The sequence below is a fragment of the Nestor notabilis genome, unplaced genomic scaffold (assembly GCF_000696875.1).
Source record: "Nestor notabilis isolate BGI_N333 unplaced genomic scaffold, ASM69687v1 scaffold675, whole genome shotgun sequence".
NCBI classification, from domain to species: domain Eukaryota; kingdom Metazoa; phylum Chordata; class Aves; order Psittaciformes; family Psittacidae; genus Nestor; species Nestor notabilis.
Window position 1 is genome coordinate 24560 of NW_009927647.1, and position 11673 is coordinate 36232.

General features: G+C 38.2%; 1 protein-coding gene across 1 annotated transcript in view; it reads left to right on the forward strand.

Moving 5' to 3' along the window:
• The window catches only part of XYLB (xylulokinase homolog (H. influenzae)), a gene marked incomplete at its 5' end in the record, with an annotated part of 81833 nt that overhangs the window by 22751 nt on the left and 47409 nt on the right, over positions 1-11673 (forward strand). The window contains 2 exons of the mRNA XM_010014130.1: positions 453-526; positions 1914-2010. Coding sequence (XP_010012432.1) covers positions 453-526; positions 1914-2010 — 171 coding nt within the window. The remainder of the gene's footprint in view (positions 1-452; positions 527-1913; positions 2011-11673) is intronic.

An 11673-nucleotide genomic window follows, 5' to 3' on the forward strand; every position in this document is an offset into this window, starting at 1 on the left:
TCAGATCCCATCAAAACTATTCAGACCAGGTCAGCTTCATGACTTAAAATATCTGATGTTCTCGAATATGCTCACGAAATCTAATCCAGCAGTATTCCTGTACTCTTCTTACTTGCCATTTTTTCTGTGTTATTTTGTTTACACACTTGCGTATTTCTGATTTGTTTTATAGTATCTACGTTACTTGCATGTGTGGGTGTTGTGGTGGATGTGTGCTCTTTTGTAGTCTTGTTTATTATATCGTTTGGATGCCTCCACCCAGACATGCTTAAGATCCACATTTTTGTAAATTGATATCTGTGGGCTGAAATTAGTTGAGAAATAGGGTGCGTAGCAACTCAAATGTCCAAATACCTGATAAATATTTATTATCATTTTAGCTGTACGCTGAAATAAGATTCCAACTTTGGGCTAGGAGCAGACATGATAGTCTTTAATGTTCCTTGATGCAGGTTTCTACTTTGATGTGATGGAAATTACTCCTGAAGCAGTTGGGATTCACAGATTCAACAAAGACAACCAAAAGGTAGTAATAATCTAGGTAATGTCTCAAACCTTGAAGCAGTGCTGTCAAGGCTTGGAATCTTTGCTATTATCTTTTTTCTTTTTTTTTTTTTTTTTTTTTGGTCAGGGATACTTCTTGTTTTCAAGTTTTATTTATTGGTGCAAGTCCCTGATGATGATTTTTATAAGTATTTGGACTGTATCTTGAGAGCGTCTACAGTGCAGAGTCTGAACTAGAACTTATATGGTATTTTTCTAGGAAATATTTCCTTTACTGGAAAATGTGGATTTAGTGAAACCAATTCTGTTTTTGAAAAAGGATTAACTTTAAGCTCATTGAGAGCTTAGTATGATTACATGACTTAGACCCATTTTCTAAGTTTCAGTCACACAGATAAGGATATGTTGAAATTTTGGGCTATAATATTTTGTTTTTTAATCTTGCTGTAAATGTGTATACGAAGACCTCAGTTTTCTGTCCTGTATCGCTTGGGATAGCTTACCTACAAGCTATATAGTTGTATGTAAGTAAACTCAGGCTCAAGTCCAATTGGAATTAAAATAGAAATTATGTAATGAAAAGGAAAGTTCTTGGTATCTTTTTCCTTTTTTTTTTTCCCCTTTTGAGCAATGGATATTGTTTAAATGTCTAGCTTTGTGGGTGGTACTGAAACTCAAAAGATGTCTTTGATCAATCATGACTCCCAGTCGATTAGACTTCACCCAAGTGAACAGAGATTGATACTACCTTGTGTTTGCAGTGTAGCACTAGTCTTTTAAATATTTGCTGTTTAAATGAATGCTTAATCACTTCTAACTCTAATACGAGTTGTAGGCACTTATTGTAGTGCATGGAAAAACTCAGTATTTTGTGAAGCTTTCTTTGTATTTGTAAATTCATATTTTCCTGCTTCTGTTGCATTTCTCATATTCTGGTTGATGAAAGGACAGAAAAGTGTCACATGTAGAAACTAAATAATGAAAAGATTACATGGTTTCACTTTTGTGCAGACAGAAATAAATTTTTGTGACATAGCTTAATGCATCTGAATTTTATCTGCTTTAATTTTATATTTTTGAGATATTGATTCTTAAGCAGCCTTTGGTGCTGGGAAATGCATAGGGAAGAGTTTACACCTTGCAGTAGAACCTCTTTCCATTGTGTATTGATTTCAAGTTTGATGGATTTGCCAACAAGCACTGAGGTTATGGGTTGTGTTCTCTGTCATGAGTTTTTAGGTCCGTCTTGTGTGTTTGGGTGAAGAACTAGGCCTTGCTGAAAGCAGACCTAGAGGGGAGACAAGGACAGTAAACTATAAATCTGTCTCGCGTTTTTAACCAGTCTGCAGCTTGGCATTATATACTGTGTAAGGTGCTTGTTAACTTAATGTATTCTCTTTCTGGTACAGGTTGCAGTCTTTCCAAAGGAGGTGGAAATACGAGCGTTGATTGAGGGGCAGTTCATGGCCAAGAGGATTCATGCTGAAAAGCTGGGATATAAAGTCAGTAAGTATGATGAAAAGCGTCAGAACTCATGGCACTAGAGATCAAACAGAAAGACAAGAGTCCTAACAGTAATGTCAGTATTGTGATTCTTGTCCTGCGTGATGGATATAGAAACTGGTATAAATTCTAAATTGGCCTCCTGGAAAAATTTTGGATGGTGTGTTGGGGCAAGTTTTTGCAGATGTTAATTTTAGAAGGACTGATGGTTTAACTTTAAGATGACTTCTTTTTCAAGTATTCTTGCTGTTTCGTTGTTACTGAGCTGCATTGTCAATTTTTAAATAAGAGTTTGGGCTTCGGCAGCTTGTTAAGTGAAAAGACCAGCCTTCTTCCTTAAGCTCAAGACTGTAACTCAGAAAATCTGAAATCTCTGTTCAGTACCCTGATCTGCCATAAGCTGTTCATTTACCTCTTTACCTCAGTTTTCTTTTAATAAAGCAGAAGCCTTTTGCCTGTCTTGTGATATAGAAAGCAAGAGATCCTGCTTCCTAAAATTGATAATGTGAGTATTTTTTAGCATGTTGGAACAACAAAGTCAGTATTTTACCTATAGAAGTGGGATCAGATCGTTACTAGCTGTGCAGTTCTACAAAAAGAATACAGGCAAGTTGGTAAGATGTTTTATTGGCATTTTCTGTCAGTGTATCAACCAGTGGCATCTTAAAAAATACTGAATTCTCTCATCTTGAGGGCTTTTAACCAGTGCTTTACTTCTTAAAATCGTATTATTTTGATTTACATCCTGACCTCCTCCTTTATAAGCCAATGCTGACCTCCTAATTTAGAAGCCATTGCTTAACTCTTACCTCCAGGCTTTTATCCATAATCATGAAGGATAGAATTTTTTTACTTTTAAAAGAGAACTTGGGAGCTGTAAGTTGAGAAAATAGAGAGACACTGAAACAAATCACAAGGCTTGGCAACACCACCTCATAAATTTACGCCGTAAAGGCTTTCCTGTTATATATTTTCTTATATACTTGAAACCGTATTTATTTGGGGAGGTTATTTATGGCAACAGGCAGAGATTCAAATAGATCGTGTCTAAAATACCTGTTTATCCTTCATTCTTAGATTCTGCTCCACTGAAAGCTTGTCTTATATAGCCTAGAAAGCTCATGGCTGGAGAGGATACTTCTGCAATCTGTAAGTGTCAGGGATTAGACAAACAGCAGAGCGCAAGAGGAACTATTTAAGATATCAGACATCTCTGACACAGAAACGTATGGGTAGAAATTATCTGTAAATATGTTTAGACTCTGTAGGACAGCCAGAAACCTAACTAGATTTAAGATGTGGCTTAATAAGCTTTAAAACTTTTTTTTAATGCTGTAGTTGTCTACAGTAGAAAGGAGATGGGTGTGATTGCGTTGTGTTCCTGTTAGATTCCTTGGAACCTTGTATGCATTTGTTTTGTTGCATCCCAAGAGTCTTTCAGCTATTTAGTAACTAACAGATGAGTTGCTTTAAAAAAGAACTGCTGTACATAGCGTAGGCTGTACGCATCTCCCACTTTTCCTTAGTGGTATTATTTAAATGTCATATTCTGTTATTTGTGTAGTGATGGCAGCCTTACATCTGCATTCTTGTGTGACAGCTCTGAAAACAGGGTGAGTTCTGAATGTGTTTGAGGGTACGGATGAGCATTGTGGGAATTACTCTGGTATTGCTAGACTTTCTCTTGTTTAATAGCTGTTGTTTTTCAGGCTGCTTTTCTGTTTCTAATGTGATTTAAAAGCTTATTTATCTTTTGGGTGAAATACACAGTCAGGACCCTTGTATTTATTCAGTTCCTTTTAGGCCTTGTCTACACAGGGAATTTACTTCCATTTTTTCCAGGAATCAAGCTGATTTACATTCAGAAATATAATCACAGCAGTGTAAATCTTGGGTTTTGTTGTTGTTTACACCAATGGGAGAATAGAATAATAACTGCTCACAAGATCTGGAAAGTTATATGATAACACATATTAAATTGATCTGTAACACAAATCGAACTGACATGGTCAGTCACAACAAATGCTTTGCTATGGTGTCCTGCAGTTTGTGTGGTGCCATCTCAGTGGTGCAGATGAGTCAGAAACCTGGCTGAGAATTGCTGTAGCTCTGGCACCAAGGTGCTGGAAAATTCATTTTGGCAGTCATGAACCCGCCTCTCTATTCTTGGGCCAAATGCACTTTGGATGACTGTAATCTGAAAAGCAGCAGCATATATGGAAGAGAATTTTGTGAAGATAAATAAATAAAAATCAGCTGTATATAGTTCTTGGTTATGCACTGTGAACATGACAAACATTAGATAATCCCTTAGAATTTACTTTCAGTTAATGAATATATTATCTTGCTAGGAGCAGTATTTTGAATCCTCGGTCTAGCTAGCACTGCAGGAAGAAGTGCAATGATGCTGAAAAAGTGTCTTATATTTGTGTGTGGTTTTGTTCCCAGTTTGATGTGTCTGATTGTCTTGTACAAATTACAAATAATAGTTTCAAAACCCCTTAAAACAGCTCTTCGGGTGCTTTTTGTGCTTGCATGCAGGCGTGTGCAGAGGTTTCAGTGCGCTCTGTGTGCCAGTAGAGGGCACGGGATTCTCTCTCATAACTTCTTTTCTTTGAGGCTGGGATGCGTGTGTCAACCTTGTTTTGAAAATGGCAGAGTCACCAGATGATCCCTAGGAGAAATGTTAAGCCTTACATAAATCGTGATTTAAGGGTTTTAAAAGTGTGTGTCACCCTGTTCTAATTGCTCTAATCTTTCTCAATCAGATTTCAGGGGAAATCATTCAGTAACACCCTGTATCCTGTTTTGCTTATGTGCTTAAGGGGTGGATAGAGCATTGCGATCTAGAAACAAACAAGTGAAGTTTGGTCTGTCCCTGTTGTTTACATCCTCCGATTCAAAGATTCATGCAGATAAGGTGAAGGTTTGCTGTTCTGTCTTTATTTTCCTGAATTTTGATTGTATCATAAACACCTTCTGTTTTGTCACTTCCTTTTTCTGCTTGCAGCCATCCCCTTTTGAAAGCCAGACTCATGACTGGAGTTCAGAGGCTGGTCATACAGACATGCTTGCTGCATAGTTTGGGGCCTCTCTGAAATCAAAACCATGGTAACTTTATAGAGAAATGACAGTGTCTGCAGCTTAGTGACACAGGTGATCAAAGCAACTATAAAGCTGTCAGTGGTTCAGACTGATCTGACGGTATGTACTTTAATAATCTTGATGATCACTTCAGAGTTGCTTCTGTTCCTGGCCAAGCAATACTCAAGTTCATCCTAAAATTGACACTGACTGGAGAATGTTGTAATGGCCCTTGCTTGGACCTAGTGAAGCTATCCGGAAGCCCCACGAAACTGATTATTCTTAGGAGAAGAACCTACCCCCCGGCCCACTGGTGGGTGAAGTAAATATTGCCATGATGTATGTTATGTGTGCTGAAGGAAACAGCACACAGGTATGGGTTCTGGTGTTGATCACACATGTAGTCAATAGACATTTAAGTGATGTGTTGGTCTTCAGTGTAGAAACAATCGTGTCAATGGAAATCTCAGCACTAAGTCTATACATACTGGGTCCTGTGTGTGCTAGAGTTGTGTTAAAAAAGCTTTTTGTGGGACTGCAGCACCAGTAAGTAAATCCTGACTTGTAGGTGGCTGGTTATCTGGGGTGGGGTCTGTGTTGAAGCTGTTAACTTTGGACAAGTCTTGCTGCCTTCATGTTATTGTGCCTATTGGTGAGTTCATAGTACTCCAGTTGCTTGATGTGCTCTTTGTGTCACATTTATACCTTTAGGAGTCTGATTCTGCCACCTAACTGTCAACAGCAGGGGTAGATGGGTAGAAGGTGCCATGTTTTACAAGCACAATCATTGTCCATAAAATCCCATGTCTGTGTTTCTGTGTAATTTACAGTTTCTTACATACATGAATCCATCACTCACAAATAATGTTGGTGCCCTGAATTCTGCTGGCTGCACTTGGTGCTTAAGCACTGGCTGGGGTGATGCAGATATGCCCGTGGCTTTGCACTGGTGTAAGAATGAGCCAGTTTTTTCCCTTAAGCGCTACATGTTACCGGCATTTCCAACATGTGAAAGTACATCTTTCTGATAAAATATACGACGAGATGCATTCCTAAACAAAACAGCAGTTTTGCAGTGCTAGGAAAAAATTGGAAATGTCAGAGCATGCTGGGCTTGACATCTCAGTGGTTAGAGGGGAAACTTATATTTTCTGAAGAACTTAGTCTAATATTACATGAGGGCAAACTCGAAGGTGCCCAATTTCTTTTTTCTTCAGGTGGTGTTTTCTTCTGATGCTCTTTCCAGCAGGTTGAAAAGAGTAATAAAGTGTGGCACATTATCTGCAGGGAAGGCAGTCTGATGGAGAGGGGAGCTCAGAAAATATCAGTTAGTGTAACATGTAGTGATTGATTTTCATTGTTCGTGATGTCATGCAGAAGCACAGAAACCTGAAGGAGAGGCATAAGGCTGTCAATTCAGAGCAAAGCGTTGGTCCATTGGAGGATGAACTGGCTTTCCAGTTTAGCAAGGCTAGATGCCACTGGTCCTCGGGACACTCTGGAGATGGCTTTATGTCAGGCTATGATGGTTGTCTTTGGCTTCTGTGATTGTAGTCTCTATAGTCTTATGAATTACCAGGAATGTTTGGGGTACTTGTTCCATCGGGTGCCTTTACCTTCACTACTAAGTATGGCTTCTACTTCAGTTGTAGCAGTGTTCTGGCTGAAAACTGTGAGCGAAGCCATTTTGTAGTTGCATACAGATTAAATTGATGTTTATGCCCTGCGGGATTTAAATTTCTTAGAGAAATCAATACTAAAATGTTGTGTTGGCGTCGTGCTTGTCTCTTGCTGTTTGCTGCTAAGAGTGCTGATGTTGTTTCAGCAGCATGAGGGTGATGGCTTTGTTAGGGGCCTTTTGCTTCAGGAAGTGAATGAAAACAGTTTAAAAATAATTAGAGGATAGAGCCCTTGGTGGGAGGTTGGAGTCCTTTGTTTAAAATTATAGTGAATAGTGGTAACGGTCAGATTGGAGCATATATGAATAGTGATGGGGCAGAGAGTACCGCTTGGCATGCAGTACAAACAGACTGTAAGTATGCCTTGCCATTAGATTTTGAGCCTATATTTTTGAGGGAGGGGTGTTGGCTCAAGAAGTACTTTCAGATTCATCAAAGGCAGAATCTTCCTCCCAGATAAGCTAGTGATCCTGCTGCAGAGGATATTTGTATTTTCTGATGAAAGTTCTGCTTGATAAGAGTGCCAGTGTGAGATGGGCAATACCTTGCCAAGAACTTGACTGTATCCCCTCTTATTTTCCACAGAGCATCAGACTTGTATCACGTAGCAGAGCCTTCTAGGCACGATCAAGCAAGGCTTGGTTTTAAGCCAGTAATCTGGAGTGAAACGTTGGTTAGCTCATTACCAGTTCCCTGACCAAATATTTTGCAAAGAAACTCTTTTTATTATTACTTGGCTCCAGAGAGTACAGTATTAGTTTAACTAATTTTAAAAAGGGTTAGATAAAATGTCTCTGAAGGAAATGACCTAATATACTATAAGGAAGCTGCATACGTGCTCTAGAATTTTTCATGCAGTGGCTATTGTCTTGCTTGTATTTTGTTTTATTGTTGTTATACATATACAGGAAACCCAGTGAAGACAGAAAATCTGAAGAGTTAATAAAAAGATTGGAAGAGGTACTATCTGTCTTTCATTTCTGACACAATGAAAAAATGTTGTCATTGTTTGAACAAGCACTTTCAGTGTTTGGTCAGCAAAAGACCAAGTATGTAAATGGTTCAATTCCTGTGCCCTAATGTTAGGAGAGATTGTTTATGACTGTTTCAGTGATGTACTGTTCAAGCAGTACTCAGAAAAATAGCCAAGCTGTCAGTTGCCTGGTTTTGTTAGAGCTTCATGGATCTTTAGAAGCTGGGGACTTGGACATTAGTTGAATTATCTAATAAATCTTTAATCCCTTACATTTTTGGGACTGATCTAGCTTTAAATCCAATTAGATTAGTGAGGGAATGACATGATTGCAGTCTGTAAGTACCTTCTTGGGGAAAGGAAACTTGGTAGAACAAGACTCCTGAGCCTTACAGACAGAAACACTATGGTTGGTTAACTGAAAGTAGGCAAACCTCAAATGACAAGCAAGGTGCAGATTTTTAACAGAAACTGAAATAAAACAGTGGAGCAATTGACAGGGTGTAGTGAACTCTTTACCATTGGAAGTTTTATGAATAAGGTTTGTTTTTTTTCTAAATACAGGTGCTCTGGTCCAAAGAGATTGTTTATGTTATAGAAGGGTGAGTTATAAGGATCTTACACTCTGTCTGGTCTATTCTGTCTCAGACACATGGGAATCTGTAAGAGATGCCATTGGTAGGAAGCTCATCTGATTCACAGCTATATATACACATTGCTTTGTATTAATCATTTATACCAATAGCAGCTGCTGGTATCACTGTAAATGATGCCCGATTTTGGTGATCATTCTGCTTGTAAAATATTACATCTACCTTAGTTGACACTTAGTGAAATGATACCTATTTATTACTTTGAATCTTTCTTCAGTGTCTTTCTGTGTTTTCATTTTTGTTGCTCAAATGTGACAGGTCTGTTAGTGAACTCCATTCAGCTCTCCCAAGAATCCCTAGTCTCTCCAGCTGTCTTTCCTTTTTTCTGGCTTAAGGTTATTCAGCCCCTCTTACACATCTCATGTTATGCATCACTTCTGAGCACTAAGTGTTTCAGTGCTTTCAGCTGCATCAATCCACACTTGAGACTTTTCAGTGTTAACAGGGATTCTACAAGACAAGTCATTCTTTCCCGACCTACTCTATTTGCCTGCGTGTACAGTGATTTTTAACTCTGACTTTGTTGCATGAGATTAAGCAAGACAGTTTTGCCTTACTTGAAAAGAGATAATTGTCTGACTTGTTTTAAAACAAATTTAAATATCTTAAGTGTTGGTTCCATACAGACTTTGATTTCTAGAGGACAGCTCCTCAGTGCTTACTCAGATTATCTCAAGAGAAAAATAACTAGCCACCCCCTGCATTCATTGTTTAAGTAAAAACATAGTAAAAGTTCATGTGTCTGTGGGGAAGGGGAATTTTGCATTCTACTTGTTTAACTTTAATTCTCTGTAGACATGAAAGGATTAACTTGGGCAGATTCCCCCCCCCCTTATTTCTGGCCCATAGAATGCATGTGAAGGGTATTCTTTTTTCTGCCTTTAAAATATAACATTACTTAGCCTGTATGTGGCGTGTCTAACTTATGCACTAGCAAAAGTGTGCATGGTGCATGTAAAGTGACAGGTCATAGCCCCAAGGCTTTTACAATGCCAGTTCAGGCTAGGTGTAAAGGGTGGCAAAGGATGGGAAGTTCATGAAAAATAAACTTCAAGTGCAGTATGTACTTCTGAAGTTCTTGCTTTGACATGAGTACCAACAGAAATTTTTTAGCTTTGCACTTTGAGGCTGTAATTTATGATCAGTGACAGGACTGACCCAAAGAAGGATGAAATTCCTGATCCCAACTTCTGGACAGTGATATAATTTTTCTCTTTGATGTTTAAAAGGCTGGACTTGATAGTCTCTTACAGCAGCCTTCAGCTCATCAGTGCTATACTTTTCCTACTTGGAAAATTTAAAGAGTGTATGAAAGAACACAAAGAAAAGGTTTGCTTGAAACTGAAATTGTCTTTTTCCAACTGCACTTACAGTCATTGTACAGCATCAGACAGACTTAAAGTAAAACTAAACTCAAGTGTACCTGCTGAGCATTGTACATGAATTACTACTCAAGTAGAGAGTGAGTTTAAAAATGGCCACTTCTCTACCATTTATGTTGGTTTTAAAGTATGTCTTCCATTTTACAATATTTAAACTTAAGAAATTTCTGAAAACTGGAAATGTGAAATTAAAAGTAGGGTATGTATATACATAAAAGCAAAGGGTGGTTTTGTGATGTTTTTATTTTTGTTAGTGTCTCAAAGTGAAATACTTTAGAGGATACCCCTACTGCAGATAACTGCACTTGTAAATCTTTATCTTAAACGTTAGTAAAGTGTGGCTTAACTCTCAGTGCTTCGTCTCTGGGTGTGCCTGTCTCGGTTGATTCTTCTGAAATATATAATTAATAGATGTTTTCAGAAGTTCTGGTAGGTGAAAGTTCAGTTAGCCACTGTTCATAGAAACAGGTTGACATCTTTATAAAATGTAAATCTGTGTGCTCTTGTATTTCCACTTTCGCAGTAACACTGAGTGGAAGGAACGGCTGCACAGGAATTTGAATGAGCTGGATGCTCTGTCTGAAAAACTCTACTAGGTGTTTGGTGTGCGCAGACACACAGTATTGAATTCTTTGTTTTTACAAGGCAATGATGTTACCCAAGATAACAATTCTAAACAGTGTGTATTAATTATAGAAGTAGAAGCAAATGCCAGTATTATTTTGGAAAACAAATTAACTGACTTGGAAATATGCTTTATTTCCTTAGCTTAACTAGAGTTGATAGCCACCGTTTTAGTGCACTTATCTATCTAGTCAATGTACTTCATCATTGATAACAACTTTCTTCAGGGTGTTTTCATGTCATGCTTTCAATACATTGAGATCTTTTTTGTTACATTTCAAATGTCGGCTTTGTTGGTAAAGGAGTTTGGATCCTGGGAGTATCCATGTGCTGAAGGAAGGCTTCCGCGCACTCTATTCCATCATATCCTCGGCTGACTTCTCTGTGTTTCCAGGATTGGGTTCACTCAGTTCCTTCCCTCAGCATTGCTGGTATCTATTACCAAACAGGTAAATGTCAGTATTTGTCTGTACATGGCATTTTCCATGTGTGCATCTCAAGAAGTGATTATGGAGAACTGGAGGGTACTCAGCATTGTTACAAATCAGCAAAGTATTTCTGTGCTCTTGGCGGCCAACTTAAAACATACAAACCAGCAGAAAATAATGTCATATGTTGGCCTGTGTAGCAGCAGCACTGTGAGTAGCATTGGAATGAAGGTGGTCACAGAGCTGGAGGGATGTTGAAGGATGTTTTCAAAAGCATTCACTCTCTTCACTCAAGGTGCTCTTGATCTTTTCCCTCTGTGTTTATTCTGGTCAAAAATGAACTTTTTGTTATTTTGAAGTGGTTCTAATTATAATGGTAATACAAATGTACAAGTGGAGAGCTGCTTGAGTAATCTCTTCAAATTAAGTGCACTTCTGATAAAATGATTTAAGTTTACCTGCAAGTGAACACTTGTGCTGCAGAGAAAGTGATACAAAGCTTCATGTTTCATGCCTAATTTTTGTCTGTGAACATGAAAGCCTGGTACCCACTGAAATGCAGGTGAACATCTGAAGCCATTGTCTTTAAGTATGATACATTAGAATAAAAAGTTGGTGGCATATCTATTTAAAAAGGTGGAATTGTGTTTTTAAGTAAAGTGCAAGTACTCTGGACCTAGTGGCTCCTAGTTTATTTTTCTGTTTTTAAATTCCTTTTTATTCATTAGAGTTACTAAGTTCTTTCAAGTACAGTAGCTGCTATGAACTTTGATACAGGTCAGGGCAGATTTTAGATGTTATCTAGGCTGTTATTTCAAGTGTAATCACTGCAAGGGCATTCCT